This window comes from Tupaia chinensis, unplaced genomic scaffold (assembly GCF_000334495.1).
Source record: "Tupaia chinensis unplaced genomic scaffold, TupChi_1.0 Scaffold143624_1, whole genome shotgun sequence".
In the NCBI taxonomy this organism is placed as follows: Eukaryota; Metazoa; Chordata; class Mammalia; order Scandentia; family Tupaiidae; genus Tupaia; species Tupaia belangeri.
Window position 1 is genome coordinate 1,478,439 of NW_006203472.1, and position 24,555 is coordinate 1,502,993.

A 24,555-nucleotide genomic window follows, 5' to 3' on the forward strand; every position below is an offset into this window, starting at 1 on the left:
TTTTTTTTTTTTTTGAGAGGTTTTTGCTATAGGGCACATGCGCTCGCCAGACAGACAGAGACAGACAGAGAGATAGAAAGTGAGAAATCACTCCCCAGGGGGTTGGCCACGCCACAATCCTTTCTTCATTCTCCTTTCAGGATCTTGGGCATGCACGCACACGCACCCGGCGTGAGTTTAAGCCTCCGGGTCCGGGACTCGAACTGTGGTCGACTACATGGGAGTCCAGCGACATAACCATTACGCTAACTGCTGTTCCCCTAGTTGCTGTATATCTTTTCAACATAGAAAATGATTTTTTCCCTCATGAATATACTGTATGTTAGTCTAAAGATATTAGCATACACGTAATCATGAACTTTTCATTTTTGCGTCCTTTTTGAAGGGCCAAAGAATGGTAACATCTGCTTCTGATGAGTGTTCTGAGAAAGAGCCAAAGCTATAGCAGAAACATGCTTGAGAAAGCCTTCCAGGAGAGTCCTTGTCAACCATGGCAGTTCTTGCTCGTTCCTCTAGCGAACTATGGCCATTTGGTGAGGTTTCCATGGGAATCATTAGGCCTCCATCTTACAGTCCTGGTTTGGCTCCTGTCTTCTTTTTGTTTACTAATTTTAAAAAAACTTTAAAGGGCACCCATATTTCTTCAGTTAATAATGTAAACTAGGCTGCACTGACATCGTTAAATTTCTAAGGTCCCCAGCTCTTTAGGGATGGGCTAAATGCCTAGTGTCATCACTTATAAAACTGTTTTTTTTTTTTTTGAGAGATTTTTGCTATAGGGCGCGTGCGCTCGCCAGACAGAGAGAGACATAGAGACAGAAAGCGAGAAATCACCCCCCCGAGGGGGGGTGGTCACGCCGCAATCCCTTCTCCTCCATTCTCCTCTCGGGATCTTGGGCACGCACGCACACGCGCCCGGCGTGAGATTTAAGCCACTGGCTCCGAGACGCAAACCGCGGTCGACTACGTGGGAGTCCAGTGACATAGCCATTACGCTAACTGCTGGTTCCCACTTATAAAACTGTTTTGAACATGATAGATCTTGGGAAGATTTACATATTTTATTTTTATCTTTTAATTCCATTTTTCCACAGATTTCTTGAAGTGCCCTCATACTTTCATCCAGACCTTTGCCAAAACATTGTCCATGCCTTTTCAGTTCCTCACATTTTCCTTATATAGATGAGAAATGTGTTTAAGTTTCTGCGTTCACTGAATGTAAGATACTACTCAATAATAGTAATCACTGTCCTCATTTGTTTTGTGTTTCTCAATGGTTTGCATGTAGGAAGAGATCAGTAAATGTTTTTTGGGTGAAGATCTTAAAATGAAGAGCTAGACTTTCATGCTCTGTGGAGTGGGACATTTATTAGGTATTGGAGCCAGGGTTTTCCCTTTTTATTCTTTTTTCTTTAAGAATTATTTTATTTAACTGTATTTATTATTTTAATTTGACCAGGGAGGAACAGAGTGAGAGCGAGAGTGAGAGAGAAGGGGAAGGGAGAGTCAGAAAGCAAGCTGCCAGGTCTGAGACTTGAACTGGGGTCGGTCATGTGGGAGTCCAGTGCCCTTAACCAGCACGCCACTTGCCAGCCCCCCTCTTTATTCTTAAACATCTGGCTAGTTCTTATTAGAAAACCCCTTTTTCAGCCTCATGGACTTACGCATAAGAGAAGCCTGTTGATGCTCAGAACCTTGTTTAGGATCTGTGGCCATCTCTGCAACAGCACGGGGAAGTGGGGGAGCACTTTTTCCTGCTGTGTGTACTTCTTTTTATTTTATTTATTTTTAAATTTATTATTTTTTCTTTTCTTGTGTTTTTACATTTAATCAGTGTATGTCTTCGCAACACAAAATGAACTTTCCCAGCACAAATGCACTTTGTATTAGTCCAGTCAGATATTCCCATACACCTTTATCAACAGATAAGTTTTCATTTTGTGTCCCTTAAATGTTTTGCTTTTTTTAAAACCAAAAAACCCTTGATTCCCTCCCTCCTATCCCCCCCCACACACATTGCATGCATCCTCCCACTGACTCTAGGATCTATAGTTGCTTTACATTTTTTTATACCTTTCAATCTTTCAGTTTCTGCTAGAGTACAGACATTAGGTATATACTGAGTTGTCGGAAAAGCTGTGGTATATTTTTTCTGTTCGTCTATGCAAAAATGCATCATGACTTTTCCAACAACCCAATATTAAGTGGGGACATACAATGCTTCTCTTTCATAGTCTGACTTGCTTCACTTAGTATTAAATCTTCCATATTTGTCCACTTTCTATTAAATGCCAGAGTTTCATTGTTTTTCATGGCTGAATAGTATTCCATAGAGTTTATGTGCCACACTTTTTCAGTTCATCTGTTTTTGGACATTTGGGTTAATTCCATGTCTTAACAACTGTGAATAATACTGCAATAAACATGGTGTGCAAGTGTTTTTCCAATTTAGTGTATTTCTATCCTTTGGGTAGATATCAGGAGTGGAACTGCTGGATCATAAGGTAGTTCTATTTGTAGGGTTTTGAGGAGCTTCCATATTGTTCTCCAGAGTGACTGTACTAATTTATGTTCTCACTAACAGTGTAGGAGAGTTCCCTTTTCACGGTAGCCTTGTCAGCATTCATCATTCTTTTCTTAATCTTAGCCATTCTGACTGAGGTTAGGTGGTATCTCATTGTGGTTTTGATTTGCATCTCCCTTATGATAAGGGATATTGAGCATTTTTTCATTAATTTTTGGTTGTTCACATGTCTTCCTTGGAGAGTTGTGTTTTCAGCTCATTTTCCCATCTTTTGATTGTTTTGTTGTTGTTTTGTGTGTGTGTGTGTGTGTGCTTGTGTGTGTATGTTTTCAGTAAGCCGCTTGTGTTTCCTGTATCCCTGTATATTTCTGGTTATCAGTCCCTTATCTGAGGTAGAATTTACAAATATATTCTCCCATTCTGAGGGTTGTGTCTTCACTCCAATTACTGTTTCTTTTGTTGTGCAGAAGCTTTTTAACTTAATGTAATCACACTTGTCTATTTTCAGGACGATTGCCTCTGCTTTGGAGGTCTTATTTACGAAGTCTTTGCCTACTTCGATGTCTCCAAGAGTTTCCCCTGTATTTTTTACCAGCAGTTTTATAGTTTGAGGTTTTATATTAGATCTTTGATCCATTTTTAATTGATTTTTGTTAAAGGTGAGCAATATGAGTCCAGTTTCATTTTTCTGCAGGTGGAGAGCCAGGTTTTTGAGCACCATTTGCAAGAGATTTTGTTTTCCCCACTAGATTGTCTTATGCCCTTTGTAAAAAATCAGTTGGCTGTATGTTTAGGGGTTTATTTCAGGGTTCTCTATTCCGACCCGTTAGTCTACCTGCCTGTTTTCGTGCCAGTATTATGCTGTTTTGATTATCACAGTTTTTAAATATATTTTGAGGTCAGGGAGCAAGATGCATCCTACTTTATACTTTTAGTGCAGTATTGCTTTGGAAATTTGATTTTAGACAAATTTTATGGTATTTTTTTTTCTTCCTAATTCTGTGAAGAATATCTCTGGTAATTTGATCGATATTCCATTAAATTTGTAAATTAAATTGGGCAGGATTGACATTTTTATTATATTCTTCCAATTCAGGAACATGGGATTTCTTTCCAGTTTTTCAGATCACTTCAAATTTGTTTTTTGAGTTTTTCATAGTGTTTCTTTGTAGAGGTCTTTGACTTCTTTGGTTAGGTTTATTCCTAGGTATTTTATTTATTTATTTATTTTGTGGCTATTTTGAATAAGATTGCTTTCTTTAAGTCTACCTCATTCTGTTTGTTGTTGGTGTATTGAAATGCTATGGATTCTTGTATACTGACATTGTAACCCACCGATTTACTATATTTATTTATCACTCCCAGGAGATTTTTTTTGAGGATTCTTTTGGGTTTTCTATATATCATGTCACCTGCAAATAAACATAATTTTACCTTTTCTTATAGAAAGAGAGAAGTGCCTTTTATTTTATTCTCTTGTCTGATTGCATTGGCTAGGACTTCCAGTACTATAATGAAACGGAGTGGAGAAAGTGGGCAGCCTTGTCTTTTCCAGTTTTTAGTGAAAAAGCTTTCCACTAAACAGCTTGTCCACATTCAGTATGATGTTTACTCTGACCTACCTCCTGGTCATTTTGTATAGCCTTTTTTTTTTTTTTTTTTTTTTGAGAGAGAGAGATTTTTGCTATAGGGTGTGTGCACTCACCAGAGAGACAGAGAGACGGAAATTGAGAAATCCCTCCTTACAGGGGATGGCCATGCCACAATCTCATCTCCATTCTCCTTTTGGGATTTTGGGCATGCACGCACATGCGCCTGGTATCAGTGAATCTTTGACTTCACTCTTAGTAAAATATTCAGTGGTTGTGAAATCATTCAGGAGTAGGTTGTTTAGTTTCCATGTGTTTGTGTATTTTTGAGGATTTTTTTCTGAAGTTAATTTCAAGCTTAATTTCATTGTGGTTGGAGAAGAGGCTGGATATATTGGATTGTCAAAAAGTCATGACGGGAACCAGCAGTTAGCGTAATGGCTATGTCGCTGGACTCCCATGCAGTCGACCGCGGTTCGCGTCCCGGACCCGGTGGCTTAAAACTCACGCCAGGCGCGTGTGCGTGCGTGCCCAAGATCCCGAGAGGAGAATGGAGGAGAAGGGATTGCGGCATGACCATCCCCCCCAGGGGGTGATTTCTTGCTTTCTGTCTCTATGTCTTTCTCTGTCTGTCTGGCGAGCGCACGCGCCCTATAGCAAAAACATCTCCAAAAAAAAAAAAAGAAAAAAAAAGGTCATGACGTATTTTTCTATGTATTTCTATTGCGAAAATGTGTCAGGACTTTTTCGAGGACTCAATAGTTTCTGTGCCTTTGAATTTGTAACAGTTTCTTTTGTGCCCTATCATTTGATCAGTCTTCAAAAACATTTCATGCAGGTATGAGAAAAATGTGTATTTTGTCTTTGTTGGGTGGAAAGTTCCATAGATGTCTGTCAAGCCCATTTGATTTGTGGTATTGTGTAGATCCTGCGTCTCTTTGCTTATTTTTTGTCTAGATGATCTGTCCGAAGGAGAGAGTGGGGTGTTGAGGTCCCTAATGATTCGTGTGTGGCAGTTCTATCTCATGCTTAGACCTAGTAGTCTTTCTTTCACATCTTTGGGTGCTCCTGTGTTGGATGTGTATTTTTACATGTTACATGTTCTTGGTGAATTAGCCCTTTTCGTACTATGTAGTATCCTTGTTTCTTCTTGCAGTCATTGTCTCACAGCCTATTTTATCTGATATCAGTGTCATGATTCCAGCCTTGTTTTGACTTCCATTTGTATCTTGTTCCAGCCATTCACTTTCAGTCTATGTATGTCTTTATCCATTAGGTGTGTTTCTCGAAGGTATCAAAAAGAGGGTTTCTGGGTTTTATGTTTGTTTGTTTGTTTTTTAATCCATTCAGCCAGTCTGTGTCTTTTAACTGGAGAATTTCAACCATTTACATTCATCATTTATTATTGATATATGTGGATTTATCTCTGCCATCTTTTTAGCCATTTTCTTGGTTTTTTTTTTTGTTTGTTTTGTTTTGTTTTCTTGTTTCTGTTTGTCTCTTTCCTGATATAGCACTCCTTTCAGTACTTCCTGAAGAGCTGGTCTGTTGATAATTGTTTTCAGGTTTCATTTATTTGAGAATGATTTTTATCATCTTTTTATTTTTCCATTTGAAGGATAATCTTTCCAGTTATAGTATTCTTGGTTGAAATTGTTTTTCTTTTAGCATTTTGAATACATCTTCCCATTCTTTCCTTGCTTGCATTGTTTCAGTTGAGAAATCTAATAGTAACCTAATAGAATAATCTTTGTATCACTTGACATTTCCCTTTTGCCACTTTTAGAATCTTGTCTTTGTCTATGATTTTAACCATTTTGGCTATTGTGTTCTATGGAGAGAATCTTCTTAGGTCGATTCTACTTGGGGTCCTTTGTATTTCTTGGGTCTGGTTGTTTGAATGTTTCTTTAGTTTTGGAAAGTTTTTTGCAAGTATTTTATGGAATAGATTTTCAGTGCCCTTTTTAGATTCTCCACATGCTGGGATACCAATTATTTGGATGTTTGGCTGTTTAATGGTATCTAGTATTTCCTGTATGTTGTCCTGATTTTTTTTTTTTATTTCTTTATGCTTTTTGGTGGTTTTGTCTAACTCAGAGATTTCGTCTTCTAGATCAGAGTTGATCTTCTGCATGATTTAATCTGCTATTAATACTTTTGAGAGAGGTTTCGATTTCCTGTATCACAGTCTTCATCTCTAACAGTTCTGTTCAATTCTTTTTTATGGTGTCTATCTCCTCCTTCAAGTCATGGAAGGGCTTCCTCTTTTCCTGGAGTTGGTTGTCTGTTTTCTCTTGCATCTCATTTAGTTTTGTCACTATGAATATTATGAATTTTTTTTTCCTGACATTTCCATGAGTTCTGTTGTGCTATCTGTGGATGATGAGTGGTGGTTCTGTTCCCTTGAGGAAGAGATTTTTCCTTGGTTTATCATATTTCTTGTGCCTTTGCACTGGGTTTTAGTCATTTGATGGATTATACATTTCTTCCTAATTTCTTGACGTTGATTTTGTTATGTTAGGGGGGAAGAAGAGCTCTATTTCTCAGCTGTGTTCTTGGGAGAGGAGTGTATGTGGCCAGTGTTAGGTGTTGGTTTCTTTCCCAGTCTCATGACCAGAGTCACCTGGAGCTGAGCTAGGGAGAAAGTAGATGGCACACAGTGTGTTTAGCCTGCCATGCTGTTCAGCAAACTGAAATCTCAAATACACCTGGGCAGGGCAAGATGCAGTCGCAAGGATTCTAAGGTGCTGTCTTTCTACACCTGCTCTCTTCCTTGTTGTTGCTGGTTCAACCCCATAGGGGCTCGTGGCAGAAAGACCCTGCTGTGTGTATTTCATGTGCTTCCTGGTGGGAGATTTATAGCTATAGATTATTCTTCAATCTGTGAGAATCTTTTCCAGCTCTTTTTCTTCTAGCTTTGACAAGCGAGGCTCAGCACCTTTGCAGCTTGGACCCGCTCCGCCCCACCCTCGGTCCTGCTCAGGAGCCTTACCTGGTCATGGTTTTTTGTGTAACAGGAGATACAACCACACAGAAGGGTGGTTACTGCCTACTAGTCTGTAAGACTCAAACAAGTCCCTGCGTTATACAATCACTGACCTAGGATGGGCCTGACGGTCCCAAATGCAGGTGCAAAGGTGGTGCAGCGAGGTTAGATGCCTGCCAGGAAGGCCCCTCAGAGCCAGGAGAGGCTCTCGTGCCTCATACCTGCTTCAGCTGCAGGCTTTAGAGGGACGTTTCCAGGTGCTGCTCCAGGGTTAGGGCACTTGTCTTCCTTCTGTCTTTCTGTTGCTTTCCTGGATATTGAATCGTGCAAATTCCCGAGGTCCCGTGGAAGTCTGAGTTGTTTTTGTGGGTTTTGTGCCTTTCTCCATCTCCTATGAGAGACCATCTCCTACTCCTAACAGCTCGTCCCGAGTGTCTTGGTTTCAAATGCTGGAGATGAATCCTAGAGCTTTAAAGAGAGAACCCCAAGCTGTCTGCCCACTGCCTTGCCTGACTGTAATTTTGGCTGCTGACTGTCATGCCTCCTGAACTGCCTCAGACATTGAAAAAGGACCATCTGCAGCAATTTGAACCTCTAGCTATCAGGGTATAAGAGTTTCTTTCTGGAATGGTCTCTAAGGCCCACTTTTCAGCTTCATAATTTTGATGTAAATTCTGATAATTTTTAAATTTTGTTTAAAAATTACACTGTAGGGACCAGCATGTCGCTGGTTATGTCGCTGGACTCCCACATGGTTGACTGTGGTTCGAGTACTGGACCCGATGACTTAAAAAACTCACCCAGGGGGTGGGTGCATGCATGCCCAAAATCCCAGGAGGCGAGGGGAGGAGAAGGGCTGTGGTGTGGCCATCCCCCCTCAGGGGTGATTTCTCACTGTCTGTCTGTCTGTCTTTCTCTCTCTGGCAAGTGCACATGCCCTATAGTGAAAATATCTAAAAAAAAGAAACTATATACTTTGGACCTCCACATCCGTGTATTCTTCATCCATGGATTCAACTACTGTGACTTGAAAATATTTACTGCTGTTCAGGTACTAGGCCTGGCAGCTTGCTTTCTCACTTTCCTTCTCTTTCTTTGTCTCTCTCTGGTGAGTGCAAATGCCTTGTAGCAAATTAAAAATAATAATGATGACAATAAACACAATTTTGAAAACACAACAATAAAAATGTAAATTTTAAAATATGGTATACCAAGTATTTACATAGCATTTACATTGTGCTGGGGATGAAAAGTAATTCAGAGAGGACTTACAGTGTGCGGGCAGATGTGCACTGGTTGTATGGAAATAGCTGCCTTTCTGTGTGAGGGAACTGAGCAACGGCGGATTTTCTGTGGTGTCTGTAGAACTAGTCTAGGGACAACTGTGTTCGCCAATCCCAGATATGTCAGGGTGTACCGCACTGTGGGATCAGACAGGGCCCCACAGAGAAGCGTTCTTGGCTCTGGGTTGAACCTTTGGTGCAGAACCCTGTCCTCTCTCCTCTGTTTCATTGCTGCAGGGAGCATGTGCGTGAGAGAGAGAGAGAGAGAGTGCACACCCTCCAGTGAGGCCTGGAGGTCACGCCACAGACCCCTGTCCTCCCATTCTCCATCCCGTTAGGATCCTGAGCACGTGGAGCATGGTGGGCCTCAAATCTGGCCACAGTGTGAGACCTGCTTCCTCAGCACAGCGTCCAGCTGCCGCACCCTGGGGCTGTCCATAGAGCTCTGTTCTCGTGGCACTGACCTCTGATAACAGGGATTATGATACTTTGCTTATTTGCATAGTTCCCATTAACTGGATTTTTTGCTTCCAAATACGTGTTGATTTCTTAGTTGGAACTGCTCTCTGTCTCAGCTCATTGGTCACCTGTGCTGAGCAAGGTAGTTATTTTGGTGGGAGCTTGGAGGGAAGTGCATGGCCCTTCTCCAGGGTAGGGGTGGTAGAAGGAATAGAACTTGCTCGTTCTTGTGTGCATGAGAGTGATGTTGTCTGTACTGTTGCTACTCTGCTTTGTCTGTCAGTATTTCAGATGGAAGGAGGCCTCTATCTTTATCTGCGGGTGCTTGGAGCATCTTTGGAAGAGGAGGCAACGGTGAGAAGGAGAAGCTCTCCCTGCAGGACATAGCCGAGCTGATCCGATCCGGAGCCTGCCAGAGGGTGGTGGCCATGGTAGGGGCCGGCATTAGCACGCCCAGCGGCATTCCGGACTTCAGGTACTGCCTGCAGCCCCCACATGCCTCGCACACAACCTTGGGGTCATGCCATGTCCGTGCCGTGGTCCTCAGGCCCGAGGACTCCTCCTTTTCTTGCCAGATCTCCAGGAAGTGGCCTCTACAGCAACCTCCAGCAGTATGACATTCCGTACCCTGAGGCTATTTTCGAACTCACATTTTTCTTTCACAACCCCAAGCCCTTTTTCACTCTGGCCAAGGAGCTCTACCCTGGGAACTACAGGCCCAATGCCACACACTACTTCCTGCGGCTGCTGCACGACAAGGGGCTGCTTCTACGGCTGTACACACAGAACATCGACGGGCTCGAGAGAGGTGAGCCCTCCATGCCAGCTCCCACCTCTGCCCTGCAGAGAGGGCTCAGCTATCTGGTTGTGGGTGGGGCTGAGGCCTCGTGCTTCCTACCCCTGGGACTGTTTTTTCTTGTTTTTTTTTAGGTTTTTGCCATAGGGTGCATGTGCTTACCAGAGAGAGAGAGAGAGAGGAGGGAAAGTGAGGAATGACCCCCTGGAGGTATGGGATATGGCTATGCCGTAATTCCCTGTCCTCCATTCTTCTCCAGGGATTTTGGGCGTGCATACACATGCACCAAGCATGATTTTCAAGCTACGGGGTCTGGAGTTCAAGACACGGTTTGCCATATTGGAATCTAGCACCTTAACCACCACACTACCTTGGGATTGTTTTTGAGCCGATCAGTTATGGCTTTGTTTCCAAAAAAAAATTGTCCACAGTTGAGACATCAGTGTAGGCTCTTCTCTTGGCATACTGCTGGACTGTGAATTTGGGACAAAAACATTAACATTAGTTTGCTAATCTGACATGATGATCTATTTCTTTTTTTAAAAAAAATTAGGAGATTTTTTTTTTTAAGCACACAAAAATAAAGAGAGCGGATGAATGACTGTTCGTGTCCTCATCACCCAGCTTCTACCATCAGCACACATTTGTCCTCCCTCACCTTCCTCACTCCTGGGTTATTTATTGATTGAGTTTTAAAAGTTTGTCTGTTTACCCCATTAGTGAGAGAGACGGCGAGAGGCCGAGATACAGCACCCTTGAAAGGTCTTGATGGCAGCCTGAGTCATGAGCTGGCATCCCCAGTGAAATCTCTGGACTTGAACTGAGGCTCTCCCGCTGTGGGTCTGCCTCACAGATGGCTGCGTGTTATTACTGGCCCTCCCACCCCCACCAGATTATTGTGAAGCAGTTCTCTCACATCATGATTTTAATCTAGAAAGAACTATTATTGGGTAGCTCTAGAAGATAAAAAATTTTAAAAGCGGGAACCAGCAGTTAGCGTAATGGCTATGTCGCTGGACTCCCACGTAGTCGACCGCGGTTTGTGTCCCGGACCCGGTGGCTTAAAACTCACGCCGGGCGCGTGTGCGTGCGTGCCCAAGATCCCGAGAGAAGAGTGGAGGAGAAGGGATTGCGGCGTGACTATCCCTCCTGGGGGGTGATTTCTCGCTTTCTGTCTCTATGTCTCTCTCTGTCTGTCTGGTGAGCGCACGTGCCCTACAGTGAAAATCTCTCCAAAAAAAAAAAATTTTAAAAGCATAACTCAATACCAGTTTCACCCCAAAGAATAACTAATAATTGGGACCAGCAGTTGGTGTAATGGCTATGTCGCTGGACTCCCACGTAGTCGACCACAGTTCGAGTCTCGGACCCAGCGGCTTAAACTCATGCCGGGCACATGTGCGTGCGTGCCCAAGATCCCAAGAGGAGAACGGAGGAGAAGGGATTGCGGCATGGCCATCCCCCCCCCCGGGGGGTGATTTCTCGCTTCCTGTCTCTCTGTCTCTCTCTGTCTGGTGAGTGCACGCACCCTATAGCAAAAACCTCTCCCAAAAAAGAAAGAAAGAAAAAAGAATAACTAATAATTGTTTAGTATTGTCAAACTCAGTCTATGGTGATTTCTTTTATAAAATTGACCTTTTCCTTCTGAGAGACAAGGAGAGACAGACATGCACCCCAACAGGGTGCCTGTGCCGTAATCCACCGCGAGACCCCGCTGGCCTGGTCATCGGCAGGTACCTGCCTGGCATGCTGAGGAGAGACCCAGTGTGACCCAGTCACATTACTGCTGCCCTGCTGCCTGGTCCTGAGGTGGCCATAGCCAGAGAGTCACGGCTTGTACCGCCTCTCGCTGTGCATCTTAGAGGTGCGTTTGATAGCACGCATCTTTGGTAGCACGCATTTTTTTTTTTTTTTGAACAGGTAGTGAGACAGACACTGAGCTGGTTTGTCTGCTTTGAGGCAGCGGCAGCCCAGCTGGTCTAGCTGTGCTGTGATTTAGAAAGAGGAGTAGGTGGGGCCAGCCAGTGGTGTGGTGCTTAGGGCCACTGGAGCCCGCGTGGCCGACCGTGTCGTTTGAGTCCTGGACTGGCGGCCTGGACAATGCGCTTGGCATGTGTGCCCGAAATCCTGCGAGGAGGATGGAGAAGGGGTCGTGCTGTGGCCAGTCCTCCTGGGGGTCTCTCACATCCCCTCAGTGCCCCCACCCCTGCTGCGATCACACACACCCTATAGCGAATTCAAAAAAAAAAAAAGGATGAGTAACCTCGACTGCAGAAACGTGCTTCTCTGTGAGAGAATTCGGTAACAGTAGATACCGCGCCGTGGAGGGCTGTTCTGCTGTGGACGCGTCAGGCAGGCCCTGTGGGAAGGCAGGAGCTGCAGGATCAGGACACTGACCGTGACGCGGGCAGCTCCTGACCTGGGGCCAGGTCTGTCCACTGCGGCCTCTTAGAGCCGGGCTGTGGTAACAGGTGCCTGTCCTAAGGAGTCACTTTTTGTCTGGTTTTTTCCCACTCACCAGTTTTTCTGTGTATTTATATCCTCATTTTACTTGGCATCTGCAGAAGAGCAAATGTGCTCAGAGGTATTAGATGTAATTTTATCTGAACTCACATCCTATTTTTTCCTGCTGTATTTTGACAGGCTTCCCTTTCACCATGATTTGGCTCCAGTGAGGAGCCCCTGCCCCCGTGCCTCATTCTGCGTGGTGGAGTATCGTCTGTCATGATGTAGGCAGGGACCTCAGGCTTTACCCAGGGCTGCAGCTCTCCCGGAAGGCCTCCCGAGCCTAGAGGTTATGCTGTGGGTTTGTACACCCGCCGCAGAGGCAACGACACTTAGCTTTGGTTTGAATTTCAGAGTCTGGCATCCCTGACTCAAAATTGGTTGAAGCTCATGGGACCTTTGCCTCTGCCACCTGCACAGTCTGTCGAAGAGCCTTCCCAGGGGAGGACTTCCGGGTGAGTTACCCACTGATGGTCTCTCCCCACTGCACTGCATGGAGGAGCTCATCTGGAAAAGGGGTATTTTATAAGCGTTGTGTTGGGAGAACAAGAGTACTTGACAGTATGCAGATATTTTCTTTGCTTTTAAATTAGAAAAGTAGTATGCACTTCTAAAAAATTAAGGTGAGAGCCAGCAGGTGGCATGGTAGTTAAGTGGCTGGACTCCCACATGGCTGACTATAGTTCAAGTCCTGGACCTTGTGGCTTGCTTTCTCACGTTCTCTCTCTCTCTCGCTCGCTCACTCACCTTGTAGCAAATTTTAAAAATAACAATAATGATATATAAAATGAAATAATTCTTTTAAAAAATTTAAGGTGATATAGAAACATTTAAGAAAATGAATCTCCCTTCAACCAACTCCAATTGCCCACTTTTAAAAAGTTTTATTTATTTATTTTTTCTACTATGGGGAGAGAGTGAGAGAGACAGGCAGGCGTCTCCAGCAGGGACTTCACTCTGCAATCCACCTCCAGTCTAGCCAGCCCAGATCACAGGTGTGCAAGCGAGTGCCCGTGTGTGCAGGTAAGTCCTGGGAGGTGAACCCAGGACCTACTCAGACCCACTTCCTGTGCAGATCTAGTTATGTGACTGCTACGTCACCAACTAGCACCCTCTTGCCCACTTCTGTATTGTTTTGTTTTTAATTTTGCTGTAGAGCACATACACTTGCCAGACAGACAGACAAAGAGAGAGGGAAAGCTAGAAAGAACTCCCAAGAGGGGGTTCCTTCTCCTCCATTCTCTTGGGATGTTGACCACACATGTACAATACCAGGCGTTTTTCTCGAGCTGCTGGGTGTGGGATTCAAACCATGCACTTGGCCATGTGGGAACCAGTACCCTAACCTCCATGCCACTGGCTGGTCCTCTACTGCACATTGTTTTATTGTTTTTTTTTTAAGAGTTATTTTTCTTTTTCTTTCTTTCTTTTTTTTTTTTTTTTTTTTTTTTGAGAGGCTTTTGCTATAGGGTGCGTGTGCTCGCCAGACAGACAGAGAGACAGAGAAAAAGCGAGAAATCACCCCCCCCCCGCCATGGGAATGGCCACGCTGCAATCCCTTCTCCTCCATTCTCCTCTTGGGATCTTGGGCACGCACACACACACACGCTCGGCGTGAGTGGTCTGTGCCCCAAACCTGGTTTGACTTTTTAAAAAAAAAAAAAAAAAAATACAGTATGAAACCTGTGGCTAGTGCTCTGTGTACTTTTGTATTTCTTAGAATAGAATCAAGTAGAAAAATCTTAACAAATAATGATTAAACTCTGAGATATTGTCGTGGCATAGGACCATGTCATTAATTAATTAATACATGAAATTCACAGCAGAGGTGGCAGCGACACTAAGCTTTTGTTTGAGTTTTGCTGTCTGGAATCCCTGACTCAAAGCTGGCCGAAGCTCACCATCGCCTCTTCCACCTGCCCGACATAGAATGAAGCATTTTAAAGTGCACAGCTCATTGGCATTTAGTACATCCACAGTGTTGTGCAATCTCACCTCTATGTAGTTCCAACACACTTTCACCACCTCAGAGGAACTCTGACCCAGAGAGCCACTCCCCACCTCCCCTCCTCCAGCCCCTGGCAACGCCAGTGTCCTTCCTGTCTCTGCAGAGGTATCTATTCTGGGTATTTCACACAGGTGGAAATGATTCAGTACATGGCCTTTGTGTCTGCCTTCTTTCACTGAACATAACGTTTTGCCATAGGGCGGTGCCACCACGCCCTCACTGAACATAACGTTTTAATGGTTCGTTTACATTGTTGCTTGTGTCGGTACTCCATCCTTTTTATGGCTGATGATATCCCATCAGTGTGTTCACCGCAATTTGTGTATATATTTATACGTTGGGTCATTGCCTGCTTTTTCTATTGTGAATAGTTCTGCCGGGAACGTGCGTGTGAAGGATCCATTTGAGTCGCTGTTTTCTATGTGGTCTGGGTTTGAAAGCCAGTTCCTGGCAATGGAGACCTGGAGTGTGGGTGGCTTGGTCTATGTTAGAGTTTGAATTTTATCCTCAAGATCACTGAGAGACATTGAAGGATTTATAAGCAGGAAAATGATGTGGAGGGATTTTCATTTTAAAGAGATTTTATGGGCAACAGGTTGGATTTTTTTGAGGGTTCAGGGGCCTACTGTAGGGAGACAGGTACTCTGGGTAAGAGATGGTGAGGGCCTGGCCAAGCAGTAGCAGTGGAGACAGAGTGGAGTGGTTTGAAGAGATCTAAGACGCAGAGCAGGCTGGAGATGGGAGAGAAGAGGGGTTTAGGACAGTGTCCTAAGCACAAGTCCTCTGGGCACGCCTGTCCAGGGGGAGCTCAGAAAAGAGATGTGGGCAGAACGTATACATCTGAGACTCCTCATAGAATAGAGAGTGGAAATTATGATTGTAGATGAAGTCTTTCTTTTTATAAAAAAATTCAAATTAATTGGAAGACCTTTCTTTAATACGAAGCGAGAGTAGGTGCTGGTAAACTTGTGAAAACTCGGCATCATGCAGTAAGCACCCCAGACTCATGAGTTTCTTTCTGGAATTCCAAAATCGAAAGGATTGTTAGGGTTCCCTACTGAGGCCCCAGTGAGGTGTCCTGGAAGGCTGAGTGTCGGCAGGGCTGGGCAGGAGAGGGGCCCCTTCTGGGAGGCATGCAGGGCTCAGCCCTGTGTCTGGGCTCAGGCTGAGCCAGCACTGAGGGTCACTGCCTCCAGCTCATGGCCATCCATCCTTCCTCTGGGACCTCCTGTTCACTGTTCAAGTCCGGCCCTTTGAAGTCTACCTACACTTCTTTTCCGCCCCTAATTACAGGTGTTCTCTAACAATACATACATATTTTGGCTGATTATCAAAAATTACACAAACGTGTCTCATAAATCCCGTATTCTGCAACACTAGAAGACGTTTTACTTTACAGAGCAGTTCACATACCCCCTCTCCTGGCATCGAGGTCTCTGCTGTCCTTGCTGTTTGATGGTAGTTTCGTGAAGTCAGTTGAGGTTTGCCTTGTGGCCTTAGGTATCCATTTTTGTAATGTTCTGTGTATATGTGAAAAGTAAGTTTATTCTGTGGTTGCTGAATGTGTTGTTCTGCATATATGGTTATAAAAGTAAGTTTAATCCTGTTTCAATCTTGTATATCATTACCTTTTTAAAAATTCTTTGCTCTATTAAATTTCAAGAGCGTTGTGTTAAAATGTCCCATGTGATGGGGGGGGTTCTTTTTACTTCTATTTCTGTATGTGTTTTGAGATAAAGTGATAGAGGTATACACATGTGTACAATTGTTTTATCCTCCTGTATCTCTTGGTCGGTATTCTTTGTCATGCTTTTACTTTGTCTTCCTGAAGACTGAAACCATCACCACCATCTTATTTTTAGATGTGTTCTTCTATAAAATATGTAGCTAGATTTTAGTTTTTAATCCAGTTGGATGATTTTTAAAAATTTGATAATTAGTGCTTAGGTCACTGTGATTACTGAGAGATCTGACTTTAGAAGTACCGTCTTATTCTGTGTTCTATATTTTCCCTGCTGCTTATTACTGCTTTTGTTTTTCACTGTATGAACTTGGAAGTTATGCACTATTTCTACCCTTTTAATGGTAACCCTAAAATTACCACAGTCACACTTTTTGTTTTCACATTTAAAATACTATTTTTATTACAGGAACACACACACACACACACACACACACACACACAACATAAAGTTTACCACTAACCGTTCTTAAGTGTAGTTTAGCTGCGCTCCGTATATTCATAATGTTGCACAACCATCAGTACCGTCTATCTCTAGAGCTTTCTTTCTCATCCCACATTGCAATTGCATACCTGCTAAATGCTAACTCCATATTCCTCCCTCCTCCTGGCCTACGGTAACCTCTAGTCCGTTTTCTGTTTCTGGGAATGTGACTACCCTGGTAGCTCATATGAGTGGAGTCCTAAAGTGTTTGTATTGTCTTTTCATATTTATTTATTTATCTCTTCTATGAGTGAGAGAATCAGAGAGGGAACTCCCGAGAGAGTCTTGACATCCTGATCCAGTCCAAGCTTCCATCTGGCTCTGGCTCTCGGGCACATGTGTGTGACATACTCAGGGAGGTCTCTGGACTTGAGCCAGGAACCTTCCCATGTGGGTTGCCCAGAGAATGCTGTGTTTACGATGCACCACCATCTAGACCCTGTACTTTGGTGACTAGTGTATTTCTTTTTTTAAAAAAAAATTTATTTTAATTTAATTTAATTTATTTTAATCTGACTAGAGGGGCAGAGAGAGAGAGAGAAGGTGAGAAGGCGAGAAGGCAAACCTCCAGGTCCAGGACTCGAACCACAGTCGGCCATGTGGGAGTCCAGTACCATTAACCACCACACCACCTGCCAGCCCCATTGTATTTCACTTAGCATAATGTTGTGAAGATTTGGCAAAGTTGTACCAGCATTTGTCAGAATTTACTTCTTTTTTAAGTTTGGATAATATTTCAGTGTATATTAATATTTCATTGTATATATACATATACATATGTACATATGTGCATATATATTTGTATATGTGTGTGTATATATAAGTGTCTATATATATTTGTGTGTATATATGTGTGTATATGTGTGAGTATATTTGTATATATATGTGTGTATATATGTATATGTATGTGTGTATGTGTGTATATATGTGTGTGTATATTTGTATATATGTGTGTATATATTTATGTGTGTATATATATGTATATATAGTGTATGTATATGTATTTGTATATATGTGTGTGTATTTGCATATATATGTGTGCATGTATAGATATTTGTATATATATGTGTGTATATCTGTGTGTATATACATATTTATATATATGTTTGTGTATATATTTATTTATATGTGTATGTATATTTGTATATATATGTGTGTGTGTATATATATTTCCATATGTGTGTGTGTGTATATATTTGTATATATATGTGTGTATGTGTACACACACACACACACACACACACCATATTTTGTTCACCTGTTAATCTGTGGCAGGACACTTGGGTTGTTTCCACCTTTTGGTTATTGTGAATGATATTGCTGGGTGTACAAATATCTCTTTGAAACCTGCTTCCAGTTCTTAGGGGATATGCCTAGAAGTGGAATTTCTCTATCATATGGTAATAGTTTCTTTTACTTTTTTGAGGAATGGCCATGCTGTTTTTCACAGGTAACTATACCATTTTACATTCCCATTGAAAGCATCTGGGAGTTCCAGTTTCTACACTTCTTTTTTTTAGAGAGATTTTTGCTATAAGCCTGTATGGTCACCAGAGAGACAGAGAAACAGAAAGTGAGAAATTACTCCCCAGGGGATGGCCACTCCGCAATCCCTTCTCCTCTGTTCTCTCAGGATTTGGGGCACACACACACACATGCTTGGTATGAGTTTCAGGCTGCCGGATCTCGGACTTGAACCAAAGTCAACTACATGGGAGTCCAACAACGTAACCATTATGCCATCTGCTGGTCCCTAAAATGTCTTTTTTTAAAAAATAAATAGACTTTATATTTTTAGAAGAGTTTTGGGTTCACAGAAAAATCGAGTAGAAAGTACAGGCAGTGGGGCCAGTAGTTGGTGTGGTGAATGAGGTGCTGGACTCCCATGTGGCCAACCACGGTTCAAGTCCTGGATCTGGTGGCTCATTTTCTCACTTTCTCTCTCACTGTCTCTCTGTCTATCTGTGTCTCTCTGGTGAGTGCACATACCGTCTAGAAAATAAAATAATAATAGTAATAATAATAAATAAAAATGAAATAATTCTTTTAAAAAAAGTGCAGACAGTTCCCATATGCGTCTGCCCCTACACATGCGAAGACTGCCCGTTATCAGCACCCCTCTCTGCACTGGTACTCCCGTCACAGTTGATGAACCCACAGTGACACACTGTCACTTAAAGTGTTCAGGTTACATCAGGGTTCACGTGGTGGTGGACGTTCTGTGGGCTTGGCAAATGGATGACATGTACCCACCAGTGTGGCAGTTTACAGAATGGCTTCACTGCTCTAAACGTCCTCTGTGTTCAAACTGGCCACTCCTCCCTCCCCACTAGCCCGTGGCACACATCTTCTTGCCGTTCCCCTAGTTCTGTCTTTCCTGGGATGTCGTATATTTGGAGTCATACAGAATGTCGACCTCTCAGATGGACTTCTTCACTTAGTAATGTGCATTTAAGTTTCCTCCATGTCTTTACGCAGTATGATGAGTCAGTGCTTTTTTTGGGGGGGGGATGGGGAGAGATTTTAGCTATGGGATGTGTGTGCTCACCAGAGAGTTTGAGACAGAGACAGAAAGCAAGAAATCACCCTCCAGTGGGGATGGCCATGCTGTAATCCCTTCTCCTCCATTCTCCTCTTGGAATTTTGGGCACACACGCACACGTTCCTGGCGTGAATTTTTAAGCCATGGGGTCTGGGACTTGGACCGTGGTTGACTATGTGAGAGTCCAGCAATGTAACCATTTTATCATTTGCTGGTCCCAAGTCATTGCTTTTTAATAAATGATATTCCACAATGGATATACCACAGTTCATCTATCTACTTGCCTACTTAAGGACGTTCTGGTTGCTTCTAAATTCTTAAGATTATGAAAAAAGGTGCTACCAACATTGATGTGCAGTTTTTTATATGGACATACATTTTCAATTTTTTTCGTAACGATCAAGGAGCATAATTGTTGGATCATACAGTGAGGGTATGCTTGGTTTTGTTAGAAGCTATCAAACTGTCCCAAAGCAACAGCACCATTTTGCATTCCCATCAGCAATGGATGAGAGTTCCTGTTGCTCCACGTGTTCACCAGCGTTTGGTGGTATCAGTGTTCTTGACTTTGGCTATTCTACTAATACGTGCGTAGTGGTATCTTGTTACTTTAGTCTGCATTTTTCTGGTGACATATTGAACATCTTTTTATATGCTTATTTGCCATCTGTAAATCTTCTTTGGTTTCTGGTAAGGTCTTTTACTCATTTTTTAAAGTCAAGTTGTTATTGTTGACTTTTCAGAGTTCTTTGATAGTTTAGATAATAGTTCTTAATCAGATAAGTCTTTTGCAAATATATTTTTTTCTAAACTGTGGCTTGTTTCATTATTCACTTGATTATATCTTTTCCAGTGCAGTTTTTAAGTTGAATGAAGTCCAACCTACCAACTTTTTCCTTTCACGCATGATGCTTTTAATATGTAAGTAAAGGTCATCACCGTCTAAGTTTCCCCTACGTTATCTCCTAGGGTTTTTATTGTTTCTCGTCTTACGTTAGGTCTGTGATTCATTTCGCATTAATGTGAGACGTGTGTCGTCTGTGTCTAGGTTAACTCTCAGCACATGGATGTCCTGTTCTAGCAGCATTTGTTGAAAAGACTATCCTTTTTCTCCATTGAGTTATCTTTGTTCTTTTGTCAGAGATCGTTAGCAATATTGGTGTGTCAGTTTTTGGTTCTCTGTTCTGTTCCATTGATCTATGTACCTATTCTTTCACTGCCCTCAATTCCTGTCATATTATAGGAAGCCTTACAGTCAGACAGATTGAGTTTTCCCATTGTTCTCTTTCAGTATTGTGTTGGCTATTCTGGATCTTTTGCTTCTTCATGTAAATTTATGATCTGCATATTTTAAATATTTTTCTCTTTCACTATGCTGTGTTTTCAGATGAATTTCCTTTTCCTTATTCTGTTTAAAATTTGCAGGACTTCAGTCTGTGGATTGGTATCTTTAATAATGGCTGGATAATCCTCAGCCAGTATCTTTTCAGAGATTGGTTGTCCCTGCCCCACTTCCTCACTCTTTTTTTGGCCCTGAGATTCAACAAAGATTAGATCTGCTCTCCTGTAGGGCCCAGGCACTCTTCTGTGTGTTCTGTTATTGCTCCTCCTCGCGCTGCATTCTGGGTAATTTCTTCTTATCTGTTTTCAGCTTATCAATATTCCATTGAGATTAAAAAAATTTCTTTTTGAGAGAGAAGGTGAGAAGGCGAGAAGGCAAACCTCCAGGTCCAGGACTCGAACCACAGTCGGCCATGTGGGAGTCCAGTACCATTAACCACCACACCACCTGCCAGCCCCATTGTATTTCACTTAGCATAATGTTGTGAAGATTTGGCAAAGTTGTACCAGCATTTGTCAGAATTTACTTCTTTTTTAAGTTTGGATAATATTTCAGTGTATATTAATATTTCATTGTATATATACATATACATATGTACATATGTGCATATATATTTGTATATGTGTGTGTATATATAAGTGTCTATATATATTTGTGTGTATATATGTGTGTATATGTGTGAGTATATTTGTATATATATGTGTGTATATATGTATATGTATGTGTGTATGTGTGTATATATGTGTGTGTATATTTGTATATATGTGTGTATATATTTATGTGTGTATATATATGTATATATAGTGTATGTATATGTATTTGTATATATGTGTGTGTATTTGCATATATATGTGTGCATGTATAGATATTTGTATATATATGTGTGTATATCTGTGTGTATATACATATTTATATATATGTTTGTGTATATATTTATTTATATGTGTATGTATATTTGTATATATATGTGTGTGTGTATATATATTTCCATATGTGTGTGTGTGTATATATTTGTATATATATGTGTGTATGTGTACACACACACACACACACACACACCATATTTTGTTCACCTGTTAATCTGTGGCAGGACACTTGGGTTGTTTCCACCTTTTGGTTATTGTGAATGATATTGCTGGGTGTACAAATATCTCTTTGAAACCTGCTTCCAGTTCTTAGGGGATATGCCTAGAAGTGGAATTTCTCTATCATATGGTAATAGTTTCTTTTACTTTTTTGAGGAATGGCCATGCTGTTTTTCACAGGTAACTATACCATTTTACATTCCCATTGAAAGCATCTGGGAGTTCCAGTTTCTACACTTCTTTTTTTTAGAGAGATTTTTGCTATAAGCCTGTATGGTCACCAGAGAGACAGAGAAACAGAAAGTGAGAAATTACTGCCCAGGGGATGGCCACTCCGCAATCCCTTCTCCTCTGTTCTCTCAGGATTTGGGGCACACACACACACATGCTTGGTATGAGTTTCAGGCTGCCGGATCTCGGACTTGAACCAAAGTCAACTACATGGGAGTCCAACAACGTAACCATTATGCCATCTGCTGGTCCCTAAAATGTCTTTTTTTAAAAAATAAATAGACTTTATATTTTTAGAAGAGTTTTGGGTTCACAGAAAAATCGAGTAGAAAGTACAGGCAGTGGGGCCAGTAGTTGGTGTGGTGAATGAGGTGCTGGACTCCCATGTGGCCAACCACGGTTCAAGTCCTGGATCTGGTGGCTCATTTTCTCACTTTCTCTCTCACTGTCTCTCTGTCTATCTGTGTCTCTCTGGTGAGTGCACATACCGTCTAGAAAATAAAATAATAATAGTAATAATAATAAATAAAAATGAAATAATTCTTTTAAAAAAAGTGCAGACAGTTCCCATATGCGTCTGCCCCTACACATGCGAAGACTGCCCGTTATCAGCACCCCTCTCTGCACTGGTACTCCCGTCACAGTTGATGAACCCACAGTGACACACTGTCACTTAAAGTGTTCAGGTTACATCAGGGTTCACGTGGTGGTGGACGTTCTGTGGGCTTGGCAAATGGATGACATGTACCCACCAGTGTGGCAGTTTACAGAATGGCTTCACTGCTCTAAACGTCCTCTGTGTTCAAACTGGCCACTCCTCCCTCCCCACTAGCCCGTGGCACACATCTTCTTGCCGTTCCCCTAGTTCTGTCTTTCCTGGGATGTCGTATATTTGGAGTCATACAGAATGTCGACCTCTCAGATGGACTTCTTCACTTAGTAATGTGCATTTAAGTTTCCTCCATGTCTTTACGCAGTATGATGAGTCAGTGCTTTTTTTGGGGGGGGGATGGGGAGAGATTTTAGCTATGGGATGTGTGTGCTCACCAGAGAGTTTGAGACAGAGACAGAAAGCAAGAAATCACCCTCCAGTGGGGATGGCCATGCTGTAATCCCTTCTCCTCCATTCTCCTCTTGGAATTTTGGGCACACACGCACACGTTCCTGGCGTGAATTTTTAAGCCATGGGGTCTGGGACTTGGACCGTGGTTGACTATGTGAGAGTCCAGCAATGTAACCATTTTATCATTTGCTGGTCCCAAGTCATTGCTTTTTAATAAATGATATTCCACAATGGATATACCACAGTTCATCTATCTACTTGCCTACTTAAGGACGTTCTGGTTGCTTCTAAATTCTTAAGATTATGAAAAAAGGTGCTACCAACATTGATGTGCAGTTTTTTATATGGACATACATTTTCAATTTTTTTCGTAACGATCAAGGAGCATAATTGTTGGATCATACAGTGAGGGTATGCTTGGTTTTGTTAGAAGCTATCAAACTGTCCCAAAGCAACAGCACCATTTTGCATTCCCATCAGCAATGGATGAGAGTTCCTGTTGCTCCACGTGTTCACCAGCGTTTGGTGGTATCAGTGTTCTTGACTTTGGCTATTCTACTAATACGTGCGTAGTGGTATCTTGTTACTTTAGTCTGCATTTTTCTGGTGACATATTGAACATCTTTTTATATGCTTATTTGCCATCTGTAAATCTTCTTTGGTTTCTGGTAAGGTCTTTTACTCATTTTTTAAAGTCAAGTTGTTATTGTTGACTTTTCAGAGTTCTTTGATAGTTTAGATAATAGTTCTTAATCAGATAAGTCTTTTGCAAATATATTTTTTTCTAAACTGTGGCTTGTTTCATTATTCACTTGATTATATCTTTTCCAGTGCAGTTTTTAAGTTGAATGAAGTCCAACCTACCAACTTTTTCCTTTCACGCATGATGCTTTTAATATGTAAGTAAAGGTCATCACCGTCTAAGTTTCCCCTACGTTATCTCCTAGGGTTTTTATTGTTTCTCGTCTTACGTTAGGTCTGTGATTCATTTCGCATTAATGTGAGACGTGTGTCGTCTGTGTCTAGGTTAACTCTCAGCACATGGATGTCCTGTTCTAGCAGCATTTGTTGAAAAGACTATCCTTTTTCTCCATTGAGTTATCTTTGTTCTTTTGTCAGAGATCGTTAGCAATATTGGTGTGTCAGTTTTTGGTTCTCTGTTCTGTTCCATTGATCTATGTACCTATTCTTTCACTGCCCTCAATTCCTGTCATATTATAGGAAGCCTTACAGTCAGACAGATTGAGTTTTCCCATTGTTCTCTTTCAGTATTGTGTTGGCTATTCTGGATCTTTTGCTTCTTCATGTAAATTTATGATCTGCATATTTTAAATATTTTTCTCTTTCACTATGCTGTGTTTTCAGATGAATTTCCTTTTCCTTATTCTGTTTAAAATTTGCAGGACTTCAGTCTGTGGATTGGTATCTTTAATAATGGCTGGATAATCCTCAGCCAGTATCTTTTCAGAGATTGGTTGTCCCTGCCCCACTTCCTCATTATTTTTTTGGCCCTGAGATTCAACAAAGATTAGATCTGCTCTCCTGTAGGGCCCAGGCACTCTTCTGTGTGTTCTGTTATTGCTCCTCCTCGCGCTGCATTCTGGGTAATTTCTTCTTATCTGTTTTCAGCTTATCAATATTCCATTGAGATTAAAAAAATTTCTTTTTGGTTCGTTTTTGCCATAGGACATTTGCACTTGCCAGAGAGAGAGAGAGACAGAGACAGAGAGATGGAAAGTTAGAAATCAACCCTCATAGGGGATGACCACACCACAGTACCTTCTTCTTTGTTCTCCTCTCAGAATTTTGCGCATGCACGCGTACATGCACAGTATGGTTTTCAAGCCACCTAGTCTGGGACTCAAACCATGGTTGGACATGTGAGAGTCCAGCACCTTTTTTCTTTTTTTTTTTTTT

At 42.0% G+C, this 24,555-nt stretch overlaps 1 protein-coding gene across 4 annotated transcripts in view; it reads left to right on the plus strand.

Annotated features, from left to right (window-relative positions):
* The window catches only part of SIRT3 (sirtuin 3), a 41,642-nt gene that overhangs the window by 4,015 nt on the left and 13,072 nt on the right, over window positions 1–24,555 (plus strand). For 3 of the 4 annotated variants that reach the window (XM_027766673.1, XM_006164461.3, XM_027766671.1), the window contains exons 2-4: window positions 9,125–9,316; window positions 9,417–9,649; window positions 12,497–12,597. In XM_027766673.1, the coding sequence (XP_027622474.1) occupies window positions 9,270–9,316; window positions 9,417–9,649; window positions 12,497–12,597 (381 nt within the window). In that variant the 5' untranslated portion in view covers window positions 9,125–9,269. The remainder of the gene's footprint in view (window positions 1–9,124; window positions 9,317–9,416; window positions 9,650–12,496; window positions 12,598–24,555) is intronic. The other variant, XM_027766672.1, reaches the window with a different exon arrangement.